The sequence below is a fragment of the Lactuca serriola genome, chromosome 4 (assembly GCF_051521515.1).
Source record: "Lactuca serriola cultivar US96UC23 chromosome 4, Lser_US96UC23_V15, whole genome shotgun sequence".
Classification (NCBI taxonomy): Eukaryota; Viridiplantae; Streptophyta; class Magnoliopsida; order Asterales; family Asteraceae; genus Lactuca; species Lactuca serriola.
This window is the reverse complement of record NC_136411.1, coordinates 66,500,105-66,524,275: the sequence shown is the minus strand read 5'-3', so window position 1 is coordinate 66,524,275 and position 24,171 is coordinate 66,500,105. Positions and strand designations below refer to the sequence as shown.

The window sequence follows — 24,171 nt, the reverse complement described above, 5'->3', positions numbered from 1 at the left end:
CAAAAGATCCCCTTGGACTTGGACTTGAACTCCTGACATTGGACTGGGCATTAACTACTTTGATTAGTGTAAGTGGTTTGAAACATTTTACCAATCTGGGTAAATATTAGGGAATTTTCAGAAAAAATTGTTGTTAATCAACAAATACCTTGAGTCGGACATTGTCATTTTTGTAAAATGAAGATGATTGTGCATATTTTTTTCATCACATATGTTTTCACGAAAGTAAGACCATAATTTGTTCCATGTTGTAACATCTCAAAAATTAAAATAAAATTTTCACTTTTAAATTCATGTTAACCATACGGTAATCTTAAAAATGGTTGAGTGTTTATCATAATAACATATTATTAGAGTACAAAATCCCAAAATCACGTAATGTGGATCATAGGTGGATGTGGTGCAATCAGGCCGAGCCCTTCGCTTTCGAGCTGGAAGTGCTTGAAACATAAACTGAAAACCGTAAGCACAAAACTTAGTGAGTTCCCCCAAAGTACCCCATACCATACATACATAACAGTCAAGCATGTCTGGGTGCTCACAACCCCTTCGGTCTCTTTCAACCGGTACTGGCTATATTTCAACCCCTTCGGTCTCTTTCAATCGGTATTGGGTATATTTCAACCCCTTCAGTATCTTTCAACCAGTACCGGGTATATTTCAACCCCTTTGGTTTCTTTCAACCGGTATCGAGTCTATTTCACCCCTACCCCTACCACATAATATCATAACAAAAGAGTCACAAAGACATCATGCAAATATAGGCATAACGGACAATTGTCACGAAGACAACCATCATACTACAAACATAATCGAGTGGGCCGAATTTGGTGCCTTCGACCCATGAGTACAGTGAAGGAAACTCACCTCAAACTGAAGGTATCAAATCACACTCGAGCGGCTGACGCATGAAATCCTCTCTCTTAATCACAAGTATAAAACCCTAATTAGAATTAGGTCAATAATCCAATCTGAGGGTCCAAACCCTAAATCTTGAAGTTATAGGAAAAGGATAAGAGAGAGGATTTCACGCGTTGGATTGGATTATTGACCCAATAGCTCCAAAATGGCCTAAAGCCTATAAATGTATTGCTACTACATAAAGGCATGAGGCCCAACCCTAAAATGGGCAAAAATTCCAACAAAACTCGAGCCCAAAATCCCTTAAGCCCATAGATTACATACGTGCGACGTACATGGCTCCTACGCCCGACGATGTTGATCCGAAATCGGGGCAGTGGCCCGGTATGTGCAACGTACTGGTTAGTCAGCCCAAAAATGTTACAGTATCTTAAACCATTAAACTTTAATGTCCAAAATTCATATCCAAGCTCATAAAAGTGTCTTAAGCCATAAAGTTTCAAACTTTATGCTTTGGCATGACTTAATGGGACTCAAACCATGGATTAAGCCTTTTATCTCCCTTAAGTAGTCACCAAATCATGCATGGTTGAGTTCTAACCTCCAACATCCGATTTTTATGACTTCATGCACCCCCAAGAGTCCAAAAGGACAACTCAAATGGTCCGGAGTAACCCATACTCCAAAAGACCAAGTTATGAAAAGATGATAAGTTCTTCCCTAAACCTAGATCTAGAATTAGAATGAGCAAGTTTCAAACTTTATACCTCCAATGGGCTAGAAATGATGCACAACCTTTGGATCTACAAGCTTCTTCTTGTCATTTGTTTCTCCTTAAGCCTCCATCTTCTTCAATGTCACAAAAAACACCCAAAACTCTTAGTAAGCTCAAGAATGCTCTTCAAGGTGGATAGGGTTTCGAGATTAACACAAAGGCAATGGGGGATGATAAGATAAAGAGGGTGAAGGGATTAATCTGTTTAAATAGGGTGAAAACCCTAAAAATTAGGGTTTGTCCTTGGCTCGCGTACGCATGGGTACGCCCAACGTACGCATGTGACACCCCAATTCGTGCATGCATGGGAGTACGTTGAGCGTACATTGTGTATGCCCAGCGTACTACAGTCTAGTCTAAGGGTAAAAGGAGTTTAATGCAAGGGGTTTTACCTGATGAAACTGGGTGTCACACATGTGCTAACCCAATACAAGTAAGAGTAAACAAGTGTTGTGACTTTTGATTCTGTTGAGTTGCATTAGGAAGTGGCCAAAATTCTCTTTTTCACTATTATACATATCTTTGTGGGACTAATGCCAAGTTAGCTCAAGGCACGACATGTATATTTTCAACTATGATGTAAATAAATAAATAAGGTTAATTAGGTTGGATCTCTTTAATGTTTTTCTTGGTTATTGCATTAACCTTCAAAAATTTTGATTTTGATTTTTTGCTTCCTTCTTTTCTTTCCCCAGATTGTACTTTTATTTTTGTTCTTTCTTGGGGACAAGAAAGGTTTAATCTTAGGGAGATTTGTTAGGTGCATTTTATGCACCCATTTTGCACTTTTATTTAATATCATTGCAGTGCATTTAGCCTTAAGTCTGTTCAATTTACATGTTTTTCGGGATATTCCATGATATTATTTCACTCGCACACTTTTGTGATATTTCAGGGACTCTTGGAGGTGGGATCTCGCTTAGGGATGTGACTAGAAGATGCAGATAAAATTTCATGACTTTCGGAGCATCGGGAAGGAAGATATGGAAATTTTGAGGAATGTAGCCATTCAGGGACTTCCACAGCCATGTAAATTATAGCCACGAGTTTACACCGACTGTGTAATCGAGCACATTTCAACAACGCACTTTGAAGGCCCAACCATTTTGATCAGTCTACTTATTGCATTTACACAGGCTGTGTAAAACGTCAATGTAAACTTACATAGGTCGTGTAAACATGGACGTGGGTTTAGTGGCAGTTTCACATCTTTCCTAAAAAGAGGCAACCAAATTCATTTTTTCATCTCTCGACTTTTAGAGAAGAGAAGGTGGTTTTATGGAGAATTTTGGAGTTTATTAACACTTAGGAACATTTGATTTCATTTTGTAAGAACTTATTTTCATTTTCTAGATTTGTGAACTTGTTCTAGTCATGTGTGGCTAGAGCCCTAGTTTCTCCAACTTCATGTCTTGACTTTTTAGTTGTGATTTCAATCATGTGGCTTGATGTTTGCTTCCAATTTCTATCTACTACATTTGATTTTGTTTCAATTGAATGTTTGATTCTAATTATGATTCTTGTTGGCCATTTGAATTAGGATTAGGTCATTCCAGTTATCTAATTGCAAAATTTGTAATTGTTTTGTAAATTGGACTAAGTAACAAACACTAAACTGATTTCCACTGAATGAATTTAATGTAAATCTTATTCATATTCTCTTAAGCTCCAAAGCTTGTGAGGAGTATTGGGTGTTGTTGGGAACATTCACATAAATCTTATTGCAACCCTTTGATTTCTATCTAGGAGCTTGTTTAGACTTAAATTAAAAGGCTAGGTTATTTTCTAAGAGCTTGTTTGGAATTTGACAACTTGGTGAATGGGAAGTATTAGAGCTTGTTAACACTTTCAAGTACCAACTTAGGTAGAATTAAGTAGATTTCATATCACCCTTGGAATCACATTGCTAAATTGTCATACATAGAGTTGGAGTTCTCATATATCTTGAATTGTTTCATTTAATCGATCATTTACTTATTGATTTATTCTCTTGTTTAAATCATTGCATATTACCCCCGGCTTCTATGACCATTAGTGTACCTTGCGAAAAATGTATAAGCATTTTTCCCGTGTCTCTGTGGATCGACCCTGATTACCTTGTATTACATTTTTAGTGCAAAGTAGCAGTGTTTTTGGAGTCATTTTATACCACTTTATTTGTTGGGCTTCACACATGTAACACATGTTCCATGTATTATCTATTTTTTTGGGGTTTTGTGCATGGACTCGGCGAGTTCGGTGGTCCAATTCGTCGAGTAGAGACTATTATGAGGACGCGTGATTTAGATGCTACTCGACGAGTCAGAAGGCCCCGACTCGATGAGTAGGCGCTGTAGAGAGAAACCCTAATTTGCAGGGGTTTTCACCCTATTTAAAGGACTTTTGGTTCATTTGTAGCTTCCCTCATCGTCCTTGCAACCCAACAAGAAACCCTGGCCGCATAGTTGAGCCTCCATGAGTGTGTATGAGCCTTAGAGAGTGAAACTTGTGCCTTTGTGAAGGATTTTAGAGCTTGAAGTGGAAGGAGCAAGGAGATGAATAGTAGATCTGACATTTACTCTGTATTGGCAACCATCTTGAGGTATAAAGTCACTATCTTGATCCTAAGTTGCTTAGATCCCTTTTCCTTGAAGTAAATGGTCACTTTTGGTGTCAAAAAGGATGTCATACTCGGATTTGGACTTGTCACAAGGAGATGGTTCCAGATCTTGACATCTCTTGGTCTTAAAAGACATAAAGTTGCTCACTTTATTCAGCTTAGCCCCTTTGCATGCACCAAAACCTTGTAGGAAGCTTGGTTTTGATGTTATAGCCTCGTGAGGCCTTGTATGCACGAAAAGTTTTCAACTTTACGTGGTATTTGCACTAGGAGAGGTTGGATCTAAAGTTTGGGACCTTAGATACCACTAGAAAGGACTGGACACAAAAGACTGAAGGAACTCGTCAAGTCCATGAGTCGACACGACGAGTCGGGTAGGGTTTACTCGTTTTTGAGATTCAGGTGATTTTGGTGAATGATTAGAGTTTTCGGTCTGCATGGGGTTTCGGTCTTCTGGATATTGAGGAACTCGATGAGTAACATAAGTGACTCGGTGAGTTGAAGAGTTACTGGATGCACTCGATGAGTTGAGGTCAACATGGGCTGTTGACCTTGACCGTTGACCTTGAAGGTATTTATGGTATTTCGGGTTCGTGACAAGTTAATCACATCATGATTATAGGTGGTTGAGTTGGTTAAGTGCATGGGATTTATTTGATCTTTGCTTATCAGTTCAACATTCGAGAGGTGAGTCTTCTCACCATATCAATGGGTCTAAGGCACCAAGGCCGACCCATTTAATGTTATATGGATTGATAGTTGGTTATGTGATATGTCACTAGGAAATTTGTATAAAAGACCCTGGGAGGTTCCCGTATCAGTATATTAAGACCATGAGGAGGTTCCCATGGCATCTAGTATAAGTCCTTGGAGGGTTTCCATGGATTCTTAGTATGTTTACTTGTTTAGCTCGTATGATATTTTCATTACTTGTGTAGACCGTGTGGGGGTTCCCACGGCAATTAGCCAAGCCCACGTGGGGGTTCCAGTGGCGGCTAGTAAAGACCACGTGGAGGTTTCCCATGGCACTTGGTGTAAGACCTTGGAAGGTTTCCACGACATCCCTATATGTCTATATGCATTGCTTATGTGGTATATGTAGCTTTATAGCTAATATGATATGTGTTATGTGGATTATGTGTGGGGTATGCTCTGGGGGACGTGCACTCTCTCTATAATTTGTTCAGGTACATTTGAACCCAAGGGAAAGGGCAAGGCTTGATGGTGCGTCGTGCACTCTTTCTATGGCATTTTGTGGGACACTCTGATGATTTTAAATAAAACTTGTACTTAACATGAATTTTGAAAACAACTATATTTGAGATTTCATGGTTTGTGGAAAGTAATTTGGTTAATCAAAAATGAAAAATTTATTTGAGAATTTGGGTCGTTACAACACACTTAACAAATACTTTCAAACTTCAGTGAATAAATTTCCAATCTTGTTTTCTCAATTTTTGTGCTATCAAATCGCCTTATAAAATTTTCTGAAAGTGCATGCTCATTTTCCCGGTCGTAGTGATTCCAATACTACAGACAGAATTCTATTTGGATATACGAAACTCTGTGAAATGGCGTTTAAAATTTTGCAATTAATTGGATCAGATTCGACAGATTTTACGAATCTGATTTTGGTCCAGATTAAAAATATGATAAAAATGAAATAAAACGGTAGACCGTATTTTGAGTTCAAAAACATGCTCAAAATCAATTTAGAAGATTGGTAGTTGTTCCAAGCGAAGGAGTGCACAGTTCGTTTCAGGAAAATCAAATAAATACTGTTTTTTATAACTTTAAAGAGGCACAACTTTCTCATATGATCTTCGCTTTGAACGTTCTTTATATCCACGGAATCAAGAGACATAATATATTCAAATTTCTTATCCATAGCTCTCAAGTATACTTAATTCATAAAATTATTTTTAGCGTCACAAATAGAATTATGTTTTGGTGATTTTTGATTCGATCCTCAACGATAAAATGTTTGTTGAGCAGATTGAGACGTTCTGAGAGTAACTATGAATATAATATCTTTAATATATGTTATAACCATAAAATCACACACAATTGGTCCTTAATACGTAATGGTTCACTGTGGTTTGACAACCGAACTCTGATTAATTCTTACCAATTGTTACACACACCTAGTTAATTAACAAAAACAAAATAAAACTAAAACTAAAATTAATATTTCTCTAGCTAATTGTATTTCCATAATTTTGGAAATGATAAAAATATAGTGATTTTTCGACATCAATAAATTTATATGTAATTTGAATAACTTTTCAAGAGGGTAGAAGATTTGAAGATATCAAGATGGTCCATATTGGCAGTAGTATTTTTTTCATCATTTTAGTTTCTTTTATTAACTCTGGTAATTCATCATGAAATCATTCGCTTCTCTTCGCTCCATTGGTATCGAAATGGCTTCACTATTGGAGGTTAAAATTAGTTCCACAAGTAATACCCTTTTCTGGATCGAAGACTGGATGAGATACATATGCTTGCCTCTTGCTTCCCCACCATCTTTGAGTCGGACAAGAAAAAATCTGCTTATGTGGTTGAGAGGTTTGGCCCTAATTGCATTAAGTGGGATTGGAAACGACTTCCCTTCAGCAGTCAGGAAGTATCAGAGTTGGAGGAGGCTAATAGTTTACTCTTTCAGACTTCCTTAACAGATGGCACAAATCGATGGAATTCTAAAATTGCTGGAGACAGCAGGTTTCACATGCAAGATTTCAGGGCGTTTATCAATAACAAGTTGACTACTTTGGTGGATAACCTTACAATGTGGCTTAAATTGTCCCACTAAGCTTTGACTTATAGTTGCGGGTTAAATGTTTTTTAGGTACCATTGGTGATCATGGAAAGGCGAAGGCGTGAGTGTACACACACATCAACATCAATGAAGATCCTACATTATTTATATTACTCTGATTTTCAAACAACTGTATTTTGGAACAAATGTGTTTTTATAACTTGGATTTTTTTTTGTAAATGATGATTTTACCTTATTTAAAAATAAAAAAAATTCTTTTAAGAATGGGACGTTACACATAGGATCACTGCCGCAAAAAGAGAAAGCTCGTTCTTGCTATCTGGTACGGATTCCTTTGCTGCTTATGAAAGGTGAGAAATGACATGGTGTTTAATTGGATCTGCATCTCCCCTGCTAAGTTGATTGAGAATGTGGTTACTTTGATGTTTAGTTGGGTGAATGTTAGGGGTAAATTTGGAAATTGTAATTGCGCTAATTGGTGTTGTTGCTCGTTAAACATTTTGTAATTGTTTTTCTTTCCTTTCCCATGTGCTTTTTAGACAGTAGTCTTAATTCATTTGTCGGCTCCATAAAAAAGCACTTGCTTGCAAGTCATTATCTTTATCCAGATCATCATCAGAAATGGGTACATGAGACCCACCTTCATCCTCTGGCAAGTCATTATCATCATGAACACCATTACTGCTAAGAACAACTTCACGAGAACCACCTGGTTTAACTTGCTCTTTATATGTGTCTTGAAAATGTTTAAGTTGTTCATCAGCCAACTCATTCTGAAGTACCATGTCCCTACACAAATACAATTAGATGAGAAACTATCATGTTTTTTTTTATCTAAAGACCATGATGTGATAAAAAAAAAGCAGCCTCACCATAAAAGGTACCTTTGATTTAAGGATTTCATAAAGAAGAAAGATGCATGCACAAGCATATTGAGGTAGCTGCTGTGAAGAAACCTGTCATTGTAGATTATAATTATGTGCATGTGAAAAACCATAGGGATCAAAAGGGCCAGGTGTAAATTTTGGAATTTACCTACAACAAACGATTTGCAAAGGCATAAATTACCCTCAAAACCGAATTAGTTGATTTGATAATAGCAAGACCCTGTAAATTCTCAAACTTGTGCCCTAAGGATATCTAATTTTGTCGTTGAACTGCCAGTCCGACACCGGTGACCAATAGACTTGCCTATAGTTTAAGTTTCATCAACAATTGCAAAATATAGCAAGATAATTTTGTTATCTACGTATAATATGATCATAAACATAATTGTACATGAAAACATTTACGTCAAAAGTGAAAAAAGTGAAGTTTTGTTTAAATACACGTTTACTTTTCCTTTTCTTGCTCCATGAATTACATGGTCTGCATGTGACCTTCTTTTATGATGGAAATTTTGCATCCATAGGAATACAACAACCTACAATAAGCACACTATGCCAATACCACAAGATGAAAAGCAAAAAAAGTTCAAATATAAGACATAATATGATAACCTTTATACACACATTAGTCTCATTGTAAAATTCACCAACATATAATATCATTTTGACATATGATCTTTGTCTAAAACACATCAATAATGACTACATGCCAAAATAAATAATTGTTAAGTATAACCATTAGAAATACACTGTAACATTCAATTTTTGGTAAGTTTCTCTTTTAGCCCTAATGCAAAAATTATTAACATTTTGGTCCCCTGGTTAGTACGCGGGGCGTACTCTATGAGTACGCTTAGCATACTAGCCCTTTTGATGATCACGGGTTTCACCCACGTACGTTGGGCGTACGTGGAACACGCATAACGTACATATTGTTGGGAAAACCCTAATTTTTAGGGTTTGCACCCTATTTAAACCTCATTATTACATCTTTTGGACACTTTTGATCAGCCTCCATCTTCCCTTACCCTGAAAACAAAGCCCTAAGAGCATTTGGTGGGTTTTTAAGCTTGAATATTATTTTTTGGTGTTTTGTGGTGAAAAAGAAGAAGAGGAACACTTGGAGGAGTAGCTTGGGCTTGTAGATATAGGATCACCTTCTCATTTGCAAGCTTTTTGAGATAAAAAGCTCTCACCTTGATGATCATTTGTGTTAGATCTACTTTATAGTGTTTCTTGGGCATTTTTGAATCTTTTGAAGTAAAGATGAGCTTTTGATATACTCCAGAAGTAATGGATGCTAGATCTATGCTCCATTTAGGCCCTATATTCATAAAAATGCAAACTTTATGGATGTTTTTGGTTCATGCAAGTATTAAGCCCTTTATTAAGCTCTTTTTGGAGTTTTGAGTCCCATTAAGCCATGCATGACTGTAAAGTTGCCAACTTTACGTGATAAGTCACCCTTAGGAACCAGATCCGAGAGTTTGGCAAAATGTCTTAACCGTTTAAGTGCTTAATGAAGAAGACTAGTGATCAGGGGAGTATGCTGGGCGTACGAGCTGAGTACGCCCCACGTACTCATCAGATGGGCTTTTGGGCTCGACAATCTTCGGTATTGGGTTATAGTTTGGGTTGGTAAGTTTGGTATTTATTGGGCCATTAGACTTTTGTTTTGGACTTTGGACTAGTATGTTGGGCTTCCTTGGGTTTAGGTCCATGATGGGTTTTGGGCCCAAATTGGAATACTTTGGCCATAAATTGGGCTTTGGGTGCCATTTAGGATTTGGGCCTTTTGAGTAGTTGAGTTGGGCCTTGGCTTTGGGCCAAGTTAGATAAAGGGTAAAATGGCCTTTTACCTTGTTTATGGGATAAGTAGCTTAGATTCTTGGTTATGGGTCGAAATCCAATTACTAATTGGATGTTATTTGTTGTTGATAGAGAAAGGATTTTATGGACCAACAAACAAAGATCCATTTGAGTGATTTGGCAGCTAGAGGTGAGTTTCCTCACTGTGTTTAGCGGGTCAAAGGCACCAATTCCGGCCCATGGATTGTTATGTTAGGATGCTAGATGTTTTCATGACTCTTGCATGTGTTATGTACTTGTATGCTTACCAGGTAGGGCCCGATGCCGGGCGAGGCCCGATGACCATCCTATATGCTATTTATCATTGTGATTATTGCATATGCTTATGTGTTTATCCGTTATATAATTATATGTATACGGGCGGGGCCTACTATATGTTTATTATGTATGGTATGTGGTATTTTGGGGAACTCACTAAGCTTTGTGCTTATGGTTTTCCGTTTATGTTTTAGTTACTTCTAGTTTGAAAGGGAAGAACCCGGGTTGATTGCAGTGCACACACCACCTCATTCCGCATTTTATGATTACTCTGATTTTTTATGATGAATTTTATACACTTTGTTCCACCATGGTTTTCTGATGATGTTATAGGTTACATTTTTATTAATTTAAAAATGAAAATTTTTGTTCGTAATTTTGGGACGTTACAAGTTGGTATCAGAGCCTTGGTTTGAGGGATTCAGACATACTCTCGGGTGTGTCTGAACTCAAAATAAGGGTTTGGTAGATTTTTTCAAAAAGAAATGTTTTATAAAAATGGGTTTCTAATAAAAGAAAAGGGTGTGGTGCATGCAATCGATCAAGCTCAAGTAAGTTTTCCCAAAATACCTATACATGATTTATGATATGCTTTGATTTATGAATATGTGAATCGCATGCTAGTTAGGGCTAAGGATCTTCTTAGATTTTGCATGATAGAATGCTAGGAGAGATGCCTTTATATGCCTACTGTATGAGCTTGTAGACTTGCATGCTAGTACTGATCAGTTAGTGATAGGATTACCTGATTAGGTTTTGCTCTATTCCGATTACTCAATGCTCGTATGTTGCTTGCTTTGTGCTTTTTAGGAGTTCTCACTAACTTCAGCTAACTAGAAAGTAAATATGCTAAGTTACATATTACGGAAACTAAATAATTTTAGAAGGTTAGGTTTTAACTCTATTGCGTAACTCTTGTCTGATTCCAACCGTTGTAGTGTGAGACCTTTCATTCGAAAAATTATCTGGTGTCGGTGATATGTAATTGTATTTGTAAGCTAGTTAGAGGGTGCTGGTAGGAGTTGCTTATATAGCTGATAGCAGGGAGTGGTGTAGTGATTATCCTAGGAGAAACTACGAAGAGATTAAGTGATGGTAGCCTTATCTTGTGGAGGATTATTTGTTGGATAAGGAGTGAATTGGAGGATTCAAAGCGATCCTTGAGGAAAGTACGGATAGATGTGGAAGGTAGTATAGGCCCATACTATTGGAAGCAGAGGATCCGTACTAGAGTCAAGGAGAACTGCGATGAAACCAGGATGCTCATAGAGTATGAGACTTCTCGATATGTATATATTGATGTGTATTCTGATGGTTTATATGGTCTATTTTCAGTATGGTGACTTTTCGAGGCAGACTGGTTGGTAGTTCTGGTGCTGGTGAGGGCTCAGGCTCATGTTCTAAAGTCGGGCAGTTGGATGATCAAATGTGGGAGTTCATTTCATCTGAGATTACCCGCAACATACTTGAGCAGACTCATGTGATCTTTAGTATGATGAATGAGGGTATTATGGAGGTGTTGGAGGAGCGCTTAGGCTCTTTCCGTTTTGAGATGGTGGCTTTGATTGGGGCACACACATTGACCTTCAAGGAGTTCCGGGAATGTGGGGCTCTGGATTACTATGAGGAAAAGGACCCGATCATGAGTAGGCGTTGGTTAGCGGATGCCGCTAACGCCTTTCACACTAGTAGTTGTCCCGATGGGGCAAAGGTAAGACTTGCCTCCTGTCTTCTAAAAGACAGAGCTCGTGGCTGGTGGGAGGAATGTTGACGATGATCTGAAATAAATCAAAAAAAAGTGAAGGTGTCATCGAATATTAGGCTATAGGGAGTGGGAGGTGTTAAGGAAGGTGTTAAGGATGCTACGCCACTCCCTACCTTTTGCTAAGGAGGGTGCTAAGAAGGAGTTGCTATGGGTGTAACGAGAGGAGAGAGGAAAGAGAAAGTATGAAGGGGTGTTGTGATTGGTTGATTTGTATTTCTTTATATATTTTAATTTTTTTTCTCCAAAATTAAATCAATTAAATTTTCACACGTCCATTCTTTACCTTTTTTGTGCTAGACATGCTAAGCTTATGTGACATCAAAAAAACTAAAAAAAATTCTATGTGACAACATGCTAAGAGTGATCCACTCCCTCCAAACTTATTGAATCAACAAACTTGGAAGGAAATTGAATAAACAAACGTGGAATTTAGGGTTCAGAGACGAAATTGATGCGATTGGTGCTTCCGCATCTCGTCCTCCTGACAATAGACCTGCTATCGACACATAGAACTGTTATAACAAAGAAATAAATCACCATAGAGAATAGATTAGTTAATAATCGAAATCATATCCGATTTTCTTGATTAAGAATCGCATATTATATACATACCGACTGGCCACAAAGCAAATTGAAATCGAGATATAAAGTGAGAATTAGGGCATGAATTCAATCTGGAAGACGCAAATTTGAGTAGTCGCAATGCCAAATCGAGATATAGAGTGACGATTAGGGAATGTAATCAAACTAAAAGACGCAAACTGAGTCGTCGTGAAAATAATATTTGGTAAAAGGTGTGAAATATGAAATATAACCACCAGCATCAATGCATGTATATGTTGTTGGTTGTTGTTGCTTCCTTGTCGAAATCGGCTTTGTAGGTCATTCTTCTCGAGTGCCTCAAAACAAACACACAATCGATTGCATGTGTGTAATTCCTTTGTTGAGTACTTGGTCGATTTGATAATGCAGTGGAGAAGAGATGTGACTGAGGTATGTTGTTCACTTCATCAGGTCTGTAAGTTGGTGGTATGCTGGAGTAATGCTATTGGGAAATAGAAACGGTGGAGGACACCATCTTCGAGTAGGAAATCAGTGTGTTTCTAGACACGTGGTTTAAAGGGCGAAAGACAACACATTAGTTAAATAAAAGCCAAACATAAAACTAGCCAACCAAAGGAAAATGGTTTGGCTAGGCTTAAAACTTGCTACTGTAAGCATACTTGCAATTTATTGTATGATAAATTGGAATAGCTTACAACTCTTTTACCTTTGTTGACACTATTGGATGGTGATTTTTTTTCTTTCTAAAATGGAAACATCGAGCATACAACTTTTGAAATGAGTTATAAGAAAATTGAGGGCTCATATTTCACTAATGTTCGTGAATTAAATAAATTTGACAAGCACTTTGTGAAATCCTAGAGATTACCGGTTTTGAAAATTTGCATAAATTAATTTCACATTAATAAATTCGTCAGGGTTTTGAAAAATCACTTCTGTCATAAAAAGTAGTATCATGTGTCTATTTTTCGAAGGGAAGTGATCTGTATACAATAATTTTTCTCCATATAGAACAATTTATGATTTATAGAGTTATACAACACAACATTTGAGAACACTAATTGTTGTGTACGAATCAACTCATTTTTCGAAATAAGTAGTAATTTTGCGATATAGTTGAGCTGTAGATGATTATCTTGACGACAAAACTGCCAAATTGGTCCTTGTGGTTTGCAAAAAACTTTGGATGGGGTCCAAAAAGTTTTCAACTTGCATGGAAGGTCCAAAATCAAGAATTTTCTTTGGTTTTGGTCCTTGAAAATTTGAAAGGACTATTTTGCCCTTATTATTTATTTTTCACATTTTCTTTATCTGTTTTAATTGTTTTATAATTAACAAAAAAACCAAAAGAAAAGAAAAATAGAAGGACGGGTCCATCCCACCTCCTTCTCTCTCTCTCTCTCTCTCTCTCTCTCTCTCTCTCTTTCTCTTTCTTTCTTTCTCTCTCTCTCTCTCTCTCTCCCTCTCTCTCTCCCTCTCTCTCTCTCTCTCTCTCCTAACCTAACCCAGATTCATTCATATTCATCGTTAAGAATCTTCGACAACTCCATCGGCATACCCCTCACTTTGTTCAGGCTGCTGCTGATCAAACCCCACCATCGGTCACATAAACATACAATGAAACCCCCTTTCCCCTTCAACAGCACACTACTCTATTATCTTACCCAATTCAAAATCCAAAAACTGTTTGTCAAAAGAATCTTAGGGTTCCAGTCAAAGAACCTGTAACTTCTTTAAATTGGAGAGATCGATCATGGATAAGCATCCAGTAACCAAATTCCCTTTAATGTCAATCACTTCAAGACTCTTTAACCCCCAAATTTTATTAGGTAAGTCATCGGTGAGGATTAATTCTATACTTCTGATTTCTACCCATCATATATGGGTTATATTGCAGGTTAGAAAACCCATATGAGATTGCAGCGATAGTGGTCGCTGTTGGTTACATCGGTGGTGATCGCTGGTGGTTGTAATGGAGGAGTACGAGAATTTGATGGCGATGACGTCGATTTTGCTAACCCCCAAAATAAAAAACCACCAGTCAATGTGAATATGGAGATTAACCTTTAAGATGAAAACCACAACACAAAAACGGGGCTTAAAACTTGGATTTTTAGTGTATCTAAGGATGAAGATCTTGGTGGTAGTTAGACCACCGATCTATTTTTTTTCGGCGCTCTGTTCTCGTGGATGGTGGAGCTCCACAAAGGTGTTTGGATTGATTTTTTTTTGACAATGATGGTTGTTGTGTTGATTGATGGGTTTCCTTTTCTTCCATCTAATATGTGAGCATGGTGCTCGACTAGATGATGGAGAGGACCGATGCGTAAGAAAGGAAGAAGGGTGGAGTTGGGTTGTGAAGAAGATGATGGTGATGGATTGTGTTCTGGGAATTAAAACGAGAGAGAGAGAGAGAGAGAGAGAGAGAGAGAGAGAGAGAGGAGAGGGGGGTTGTTGGGGGATAATTGTTTTCTTTTCTTTTTTATTTTTAAATTAAATTAGTATTTGAAAAATTATAAAAAATACAAAAAAGAAAGTAAAAGGGCATAACCGTCTTTTCAAGTTTTTTTGGACCAAAAAGCACGGAAAAACCTTGATTTTGGACCTTCTATGCAAACCATAAAGTTTTTAGACCCCATCCAAAGTTTTTTGAATACCATAAGGACCAATCTTGCAGTTTTGTCTTATCTTAACATATGTGGCTTCCATTGATTTTCATTTCAATGAATAAATTTAAAAAAAGTTTTTAAAACTTTTATTTTATCCAAATTGTCTTATAAAAATAATTTTTGATAATAAGTTAACTGTAAATAAGCAGTTGCCCTTCGATTAACCATTTTTAATATGCGTTTTTTTTAAACTTGAGTATTAATTTTTAAAAACTTAGATTATAATCATCAATTACATAAAAAGCAACATATATATATATATATATATATATATATATATATATATATATATATATATATATATATATATATATATATATATATAAAAGACGGTTCATTAGTTGGATAAAATCGAATTGTTCAATTGTATAATTTGATTCTAATATTTAGATTTTTGTATTGATTTTCAGCAAAATCAATTTATTATTTTGGATTTTAGAGGTTGCAATTTATAAAATAAAAACAGAATAGTAAAAAAAACTGAATAATAATTTATTATTTATTTATAATATATATTTATAAATTTATAAATCTACTAAATTATATTTTGAACAGATTATAAAGTTTCATAGTTTCATATAAAGTACTCTTATCAAAAAATGATTTGTCTATAAAATATTAAATTAAAATATATTTTTCTTAGCAATTGTTTATAAATTTTTATTTAACTAAATAAATAGTTTTCTTTAGTTTTTTTTATATAATGGACTAATACTCTAGTTATATATTTAGTAAACTAGTTTATAAACCGTAAGAATCACGGTTACAAAATTAATTACACTTTCATAATAGAAACTCATAATTATTAATCAATTAATTTAAATAAATTATTAACTAAGAGATATTTTATTTATTTATGTAAAATTATAATCGTTGATTAAAATAAAAATGTGAAATTAATTTTCAACATATATTAAACAGTTTTTATTTGTAAATCAAAAGAAAAAAAAATAACAATATAATACAATAAAATAATAAATTTATTATAAAAATAAAACAAACACAATTAGTGAAGTAAATCAAAATTGATATACAAATCAGATAATTAAGTTGTTCAAATAAACATATATTAAAAAAAATAACAAATTACAAATTAAAATTAAGAATAAAGTCTTGTTAACAATAATAATAAAATATGCTATGAGATATAGTAATTATTTATAAATTTTTAAAAACTTTGTTATAAACAACATTAGTAGTTTAATTTAGTTAATGTTTTGCTTTTCAAAACCAAATTGTAAAAATCGTTCCAACAAAATTATAATTTGGTTGGATTAGTTCGGATTTAAATTTAATTTGAACTATTTAGATTCATATTTTAAAAATCAAAATCAATTTAGATTCATTTGATCAGATCAAATCAAACTGGTCCATCAAAACGAATATCCTATATGTATATATAACACCCGAATATCTTGGTTTATGTTATAGAAACAACAACCGAGTAAAAAAAAACAAAACAAAAGATATGTTTTTATTAATGGCAGACAAACATAAACAAATACATGCTTTACATGATTAAAAATTATATTCAAACAATAAGAAACAAAGCAAAATATACATTATTAACATCACTAATGTTCACAAACTAAACAAGAAAACAACTTTTGAGAAAATGACCTCGATGATTTCTTTGGAGACTCAGGAGTTGGTTCCTCCTCTAAACAAACGATGTGAGACTCATCTTTACCATCTCTTTTGGCTTGTTCACAATCCTCGCAGAACTTCTTGTATGCATCTTCCAGATACTTTGCACCTTCTGTTACAGTCATGTTCTCGACTAATTTGCTAGGAAATATGTCTCGTTTATGGTCTCCATTTAAAACAGCACCTAGTTGGACCAACTCTTGCTGAAACTCGCTAAGTTTTTCGTTTTCATCTGGCTCAAACTCTCGCATTTTCATGGGATCCGGCAAAGTAACTTTAACACAAACAAATGCATCTTTAATTTGGTTGATATTTACAACAATTTTACTTGATTTTAACTTGAGAAAACTAAGTATATTGACTTAAACATGAATGCATGTACCTGGACAATCGGTTCTTGGGGTAGTTCTGCGTGCAACACCTTCAAAAGTACCCGCCCACTCGTCCCTTTTCGTTAGATGTGATTTCAGACCAAAAATCTTTTTAACAGTTGCCGGAATAGATGAATGTTCAAACTCCGACGTAGGATATGGCCCTGTTGGCTTATGTAACACTGCAATATATAAAGTGATTAAGATCTTATTATGAAATTAGTATAATTAATTAAGTATACTTGTCAAAAACTTTACTTATATACCTGTCCCACGTTCTATCCATGGAGAAACAAGAATGGCTGGAACCCTAACACCAAGTCGATCAAACTGGAAATTATAAGGCGAAGGGCCGATCAAACCATCAGGATTTGGAATCCCTACATTTGGTGTTGGAACATGATCATAAAAACCTCCATGTTCATCGTACACAATTACAAATAAGATTTCGTTCCATTGTGGGCTTGATCTCAAAGCTTCGTAGACTTCTTTCACAAACTTTTGACCATCGGACACGTCATGTGATGGGTGATCATCGTTTCCAGGCAAACCTTTGATCCCAAAATACCTTTGTTCAACAACGACATAATTTGGTAGCTTTCCTTCCTTGCAATGTCGCTTGAAGTGTAGATCAAATTGATGGAAGTTGTCTATGTATTTCAGTTTTCTTAAGTTTCTGATGCATTGTACATAAGGTAATTAACGTTAAAATGAGAACCTAGCTGCTAGTGAAACCAAATATTTAAATTTGAATTCCCTAAGTTACGTTGCATTATATATTAAGCAACTTGATTGGAAATTTAAATACGTTAATCATTTCAAGATTTATTTTGTTTAATAGATAGAGTTGGTATAGAGTTGTTGGGATATCAAAAATGTCAATGGTTATTTACTGGAGTAGGTAATCGACTAAACTGCTAAATTTTGGAATTATTATAAAGAAATTTCTTAGTTTTGTTATTGATTTACATTGTTTATTTTATATTATATATTTACTTAAAAGATAACGTGGCCATGTGTCTTTATGCCATATGTGAATCTTAATAGGTTATAAGTATTATTTTATGTTATTTAGAAAGAAAATAAAGCCACTAGAGTCAAAATTATGACAGGTTGCAAATATGAAAAGATACACATGGTCTTACGTATACAGGCTTACTAATCTACGTGATTTGATTATATCATAATTTACTCACTAATCAAATTTATTTAAATTTGAAATTACGAAAAGGAGTACCTGTAAAAAAGAGTTGACGGGGGTAACTGATAGTAAATTCCAAAAGAATGACCACCATCCTCCACAGACTCAAATATGGTCTTTTGTGGGTACCCTTTGATCATCATCTCGGTGTCATTTATAGTCGCACCATATGACGTTGCAGAATGAACATACAATCTGTATCATCGCATGCCAAAATATTGATATGTTCAAATAAAATAAAAAATGAAAGTCGCTATCATGTCACGTTTTAAAGTTGTTTCTCATTTATAGAACATATTCATTTCTAATTCTTTACGTAAGAACAAAAGTTTAATTGTATTAAGCAATTAAAATATTGATCCGTTAAGTAAGTAAATTATCATTTTAAGTAAAAAGTTGTAGAGAAATTAAATAATAGCACAAACCTGTTAGGTTGTGTCAAAGTGGGAATCGATGAAAACCATCTGTCACAAACAGCGAACTCTGAAACCAACTCTTTGTAAACAGGTAAGGAATCCGGGTCGAACCCAGTCATGACCACTTCGGACAAGCCTGGTTGGACCTTTTCAGCTTGTTGAGCGAACCCATCCATTGTCGGGGTTAGACCAGGAGTTGATGATTCGGACCATTCAACACCAAAGATTTGTTCATATGTAGCTTCGAAAGAGTGACCAGGGTCAGGTTGGATGAACCCGGCCTTGTTGGTGTGGTAGAGGCGTTGGGAATGGTGGTTGGTGGTGGACAAAAGGTTGGATTCTTTTCCGGTGACTCCATCAATTTCAGGGTTCATGGATTTCATCCATCCAAGCATGTGATCAAAAGATCGATTTTCTTGAACAAGAACAACCACTGTTTTTATTGGGGATGCCATTTGAGGGGAAATTAACGAGTTGTAGGCTTTGGTGTGCTGTGGTGGAGAGGAACACTTGTTATAGGATGGAGCGGGCTTTTTTATTTCGTTAAACAAAGATGGCGGCTTAATATATATAACTTTAATCTCAACTATTATATTAGGATTAAATTTTATATAACATACCCCTCGTTTTCTTTATCTATAGTAGGCCATCTCCAATGGATTAAACCGGAGAGTTGTATGAAATGCCAAGTAGGAAAGAGAATGTATACATTCATTTAAATTCTTAAAAAACTGATAAATTTTCATTACAAATCTATTGAACCGTTGCATGCGCATTCAACCCCACATTCTCTCTCTTCTTTATTATATTCATATTTATTCTATTAAACCCTCACTCAACTCCCATTGTGAATGACCTAGTTTTATTCACATCAAGACATAAGTTGTTAAACTTCAAGTACCAATGGTAGGAACCATAGTTCAACTATTACAATTTATTTTGTAGATTAATTGTCGGTAAATAAAAACACTTACTTTACATTAAAATTCTAATTTGACATTATGTATTTTTTAATTATCAAATTTGTTACTATATTTTCTATTTTTTTATAATTATGACAATTTGATCGATCAACTCGGTTACCTGCTGACGTGACATGATTATGTGTTAAAATTCAATTTTTTTGTTACAAAAGACACTAAGATTTTCATTTTTTTTTTCCGATTTTGACACTAAGTTTATTTTTTTTTTCGATTTTGACACTAAGTTTACTTTTTTTTTTTTTTTTTCAATTTTGGCATTCTGTTTTTTTTTTCCAAACCGAACATCATTTTTTCCAATTTTGTTCAATATTAACCACTTTCTATTTGAAACAGTATAAATATGTTTTAATACATTTTAAACCGTATAAATATATATTTTTCATTTAAAACTCATATTTTTATATGAATACAAGTTTTTTTAAAACATAATTTTATGTATAAATATGTATTAGTTATATAAAAAACCGTATTTTATATTAAATACACAACTTTAAAATGAGTTTGGAGGTTTGAGGCGTGTAGTCGATCACAACACAGTGGTCAGGTTTGTAACTCGTGAAATTTTTACATCTTATTCGAAATTTATGGTTAGTTTGGTTCTCATGATATAACTTATGCATGTAACAACATAAATTTTCAAACAAAATTTTCATTTTCAAACACATTAAATTCTCATTCCACAATCTCAAAAAAACACAAGTGTCTAAATTGTCAATCATTTCACAATGTAAATCACAGTCCCAGAATCATAGAACATCTCCCGCCGGTGTGTACAATTATGCTGGTGCCTTGCCGCGATCCTCAGAACTACCTGAAACACATAACACATAACATGATAAACATAAAGCTTAGTGAGTTCCCCAAAATACCACACACATCACATTAGCCACTCGAGGCTATAACTCAATAAGACCCTCCGGTCAATGTGTCTCAATGGGACCCTCCGGTCCCACAACTCAGTTGAACCTACTAGTCCCTCAACTCAGCAACTCAATATAATACACAATATGAATATCACAAAACAAATAACAGGATATCTCTAAACACAACACGTACACATAAGACCTCCCGGTCATACATAAGTTACCACTCAAGGTAAGTATAGTGAGAAGACTCACCTCGTAAGCTAGCAAGTAAAAACCTCATACTCGGAAATCTCGAACTCTGCCCACCGGTCTAGCCTCCGCCTAACAGATATTAATTATCCCTAATTAATATTGGCCCTCAAGAAGCTAGATTAACCATTCTATATTCACAGAAGGGTAAAAGACCATTTCACCCCTCCATGGTCTCAATGTTCCTAACTTCCTTAACTCTCAAGACACGAAAGTCAATATGAGTCTACTGCCAAAGTTGACCCGACTCGCCGAGTGCACTCGGGTGACTCACTGAGTCCACTCGTATCCTCTGAATTCTTCTAAGGGTCTCACACGTCTCGTCGAGTAAACCTACCAACTCGACGGGTTATCACTGGGTCATGAATCGCGGGGCAACCCAATTTGACTCGTCGAGTCATCTTATAGACTCAACGAGTTGACTCATCTGGATGTCTTATATGGACGTCTAAGGTCAGATCTGCAACTCAAACCTCTAGATCTTGCCTCCTAATACCCAAAAGTCACGTAAAGGTCCGATCTTGATGACCATGCATGGCATCAATGCCCCAAAATGTCATCACAAGCACCGAGAAAGGTCACAAGCAGGGGGACCCACCTCTAACTCGATAAAGCTCAAAACTTTGGACCCTCAAGGTACCCTCTAGTCCATATATGAGGTTCTAACCTCAAACCATACTTAAAAAGATCAAGAACACAACATGTTTGAGAGAAAACCCTAAAAGCTCCCCCAAAAATGAGATTTATCGAACAAGAGGTCAAGATGAGAGCTTTTTACCTCTAAATGGAAACAAATAGGAAGAATGCAAGATCCACAACCTCCTCTTAGATGGATCCACCAAACTCCTCCAAAATGCTCAAGATGGACTCTCTCTCTCTCTACAAAGAAAAGGGCATGTTAGGGTTTCTATCTGGGGAAGGTGGCTGTAAAGGGAGGCCATAAGGGCCATTCAATAGGCCACAAGCCCGAGAAATTAGGGTTTCCCTCAACAGCGCTGACTCGGCGAGTCAGCTCACGGACTAGTCGAGTCCCCTCATTAATCCGCGTCACCAGTCGCGACTCTACTCGACGAGTTGAGGCACCAACTCGTTGAGTCACTCCTCATATATCAAAATAAATATTTAAAATATTATACCTGGAAATCCGGATGTTACAATTCTCCCCTACTAGAATCAGACTTCGCCCCTGAAGTTGCTACTCAAATAGCTCCGGATGTTGCTCTCGCATCTCGGACCCTTTCCGATGTTTCCACTGAACCTGAATCAGGGGCACCTCTTTGTTCCTCAAAACCTCCACCTTTCGATCCATAATCGTGATCGGTCTCTCAATATAATTCAGACTCGCATCCACCTGAATGTCCTCTAACGGTACATCTGCCATCTCATCGACTACACACTTTCTTAACTAGGACATGTGAAAAGTATCATAGATTTGGCTCAACTCCACAGGTAGCTCTAAACGGTATGCTACCTTACCCACTCTAGCGGTTACCCTGAAGGGACCGATGTGTCGGGGCCCCAACTTGCCCCTCTTCCTGAACCGTATCACCCCTTTTGTAACGCCCCGGGTTTTCTTGGTACGTTTGGTTATTTTAATTTAATTATCCTTGTAACCTTGGGTTAATTTATTTAACCAATGTCTGATTTCTTATGTTATTGGACTCTTTTGATCATCTTGTAAACTCCTTTTATTGAAGTCCATGGGCTATGGGCCTATTTGCAAAGTCCATCTAGTTAATAGTACTTAATGTGTAAATTGAATCATTTGGAACACACACAAGGAAAACACTCTAAACCCTCCCTCTCTCTCACAAATCGTCCCTCTCTCTCTCTTTGGGATCAAGAGCAGCCAAGGGGCTGTTTGGAGCTTAATTCTTGTTCATTTCCAGCCTTGATTTGTATTGGTATGAACCTCCTTATCCTTTCTTACAACTTGATTCATAACCTTGTTCTAGTTTTATGATTTCATCTTCACCTCTTCTCCTTCTTATTTTATTTGTAATTGTATTTTATACATTATCTCAAGATCCTATCTTCACCCCATATATGGTGGATGATGGATCTAGGGGATTACATGTGGCAAAAGATCATGGAAACCCTAAAAGGGAGAATGATGATTTTATGTGCTTATGTTTATTTTCATGTTGATTATTATTACATCCTTGTGGCTAAATGAAATCCTAATGATCCCTAACCCTTTTTAGTACCACCATTATCATGGGGACTGAATTGGGATGATGAACACATCTTAAAATGTGTTTCAAAAGGAGAAGGATGGATAAGCCAAAAAGGAATCACGGGTGGCTACGATTCTGTTTTCCATCAGATCTGTAGTAATTTTGTAAAAATCATATCTGGAGTTCTAGAACTCAAACGGACCCCAAACCAGTTCCAAAAGTTCACAAATTGAGTTGGCTAAATTTCTTAAGAAGGCCAACCTCACTGATAAGGGCTTTATCTATGTGAAAGAATGGCATCTTTGCTGTTAGGTCTGATCCGGGTCTGTTCTGACATGTCATTTTGTTTTCATCATTTCTAAGGCTTGGAAAAGGATCCAGAGTGATTCCAAGTTTCTATATGTTCCTTATATTCTGAATTTAAGATCTGGAGAATATGGGGTGTTATTTCCAATTATAAATTGGTTAGAATGGATCCACACTCCAGGTCAGTGGGCAGTCACCAGCTTTTGCTAGTGCTGTGATTGTCCACAATGTGAATTTTACATCTGGAGTTTGAGAGATGCTTTTCATTCAATTCCAACTCTGAGACTTTCACTTGTATGTCCTTTACTTCTCTTAATTTCCTTTTGGACTAATTCTACTCACAAATTGGGTAGAATTGGCCAACATCACTTGACTGTATTGTTGGAGACAGAAGTGATACACCATTTTGTAAAATTCATATTTAATTCATCTTTTGGAGTTAGAATGAGTTCTTTATAGTTGTGGAATCCTGAGCAATCATAGTTTCCTATAAAATTTAGTTAAAGCTATGTTTCTGTTTTAGATTTTGGAGTAAATCCGTTTTGAACAGCAGGTCTGTTTTAGAGACCTTGCTGTGATTACTCTTTTCTCAACTCATAGCTTCATTACTTCTCCTTTCTAACCTTTAGTCCTTCTTAGGTGAGGTTTTGAAGTTTGCTCAATCTTGGTAGCATTATTTGATTTTTAGCCATCCTTAATACTCACTCAAGGTGAGTTCTCTCACACCGTTGTATTGATGATTGTGTTTGCTAGTTAGCTCGTGTGTGATTATTTGAATTTATTATAAAAGCATGCTATATAAGTATTGTTTTAATTCGTACATGTGCACTGTATGTAACTAATTATGGATATGGGGACACCACCAAAGGATACGGATTTACCGGTGCGGTGGGTAGGTAAGATCACCAACGTAATACTCTTTGTGAAAT

General features: G+C 35.9%; 1 protein-coding gene across 1 annotated transcript; it reads right to left on the bottom strand.

Annotated features, from left to right (window-relative positions):
• Positions 1 to 16,471: 16,471 nt before the first annotated feature.
• Positions 16,472 to 19,193, bottom strand: LOC145101762 (non-specific phospholipase C3-like). Its single transcript, XM_079039041.1, has 5 exons — positions 18,671 to 19,193; positions 18,282 to 18,440; positions 17,311 to 17,720; positions 17,056 to 17,226; positions 16,472 to 16,947 (listed from the first exon to the last, which is right to left on the bottom strand). Exons 1-5 carry the CDS (start codon positions 19,114 to 19,116, stop codon positions 16,601 to 16,603), a joined length of 1,533 nt encoding a protein of 510 aa, XP_078895167.1. The 5' UTR covers positions 19,117 to 19,193; the 3' UTR covers positions 16,472 to 16,600.
• Between the last annotated feature and the right edge of the window lie 4,978 nt (positions 19,194 to 24,171).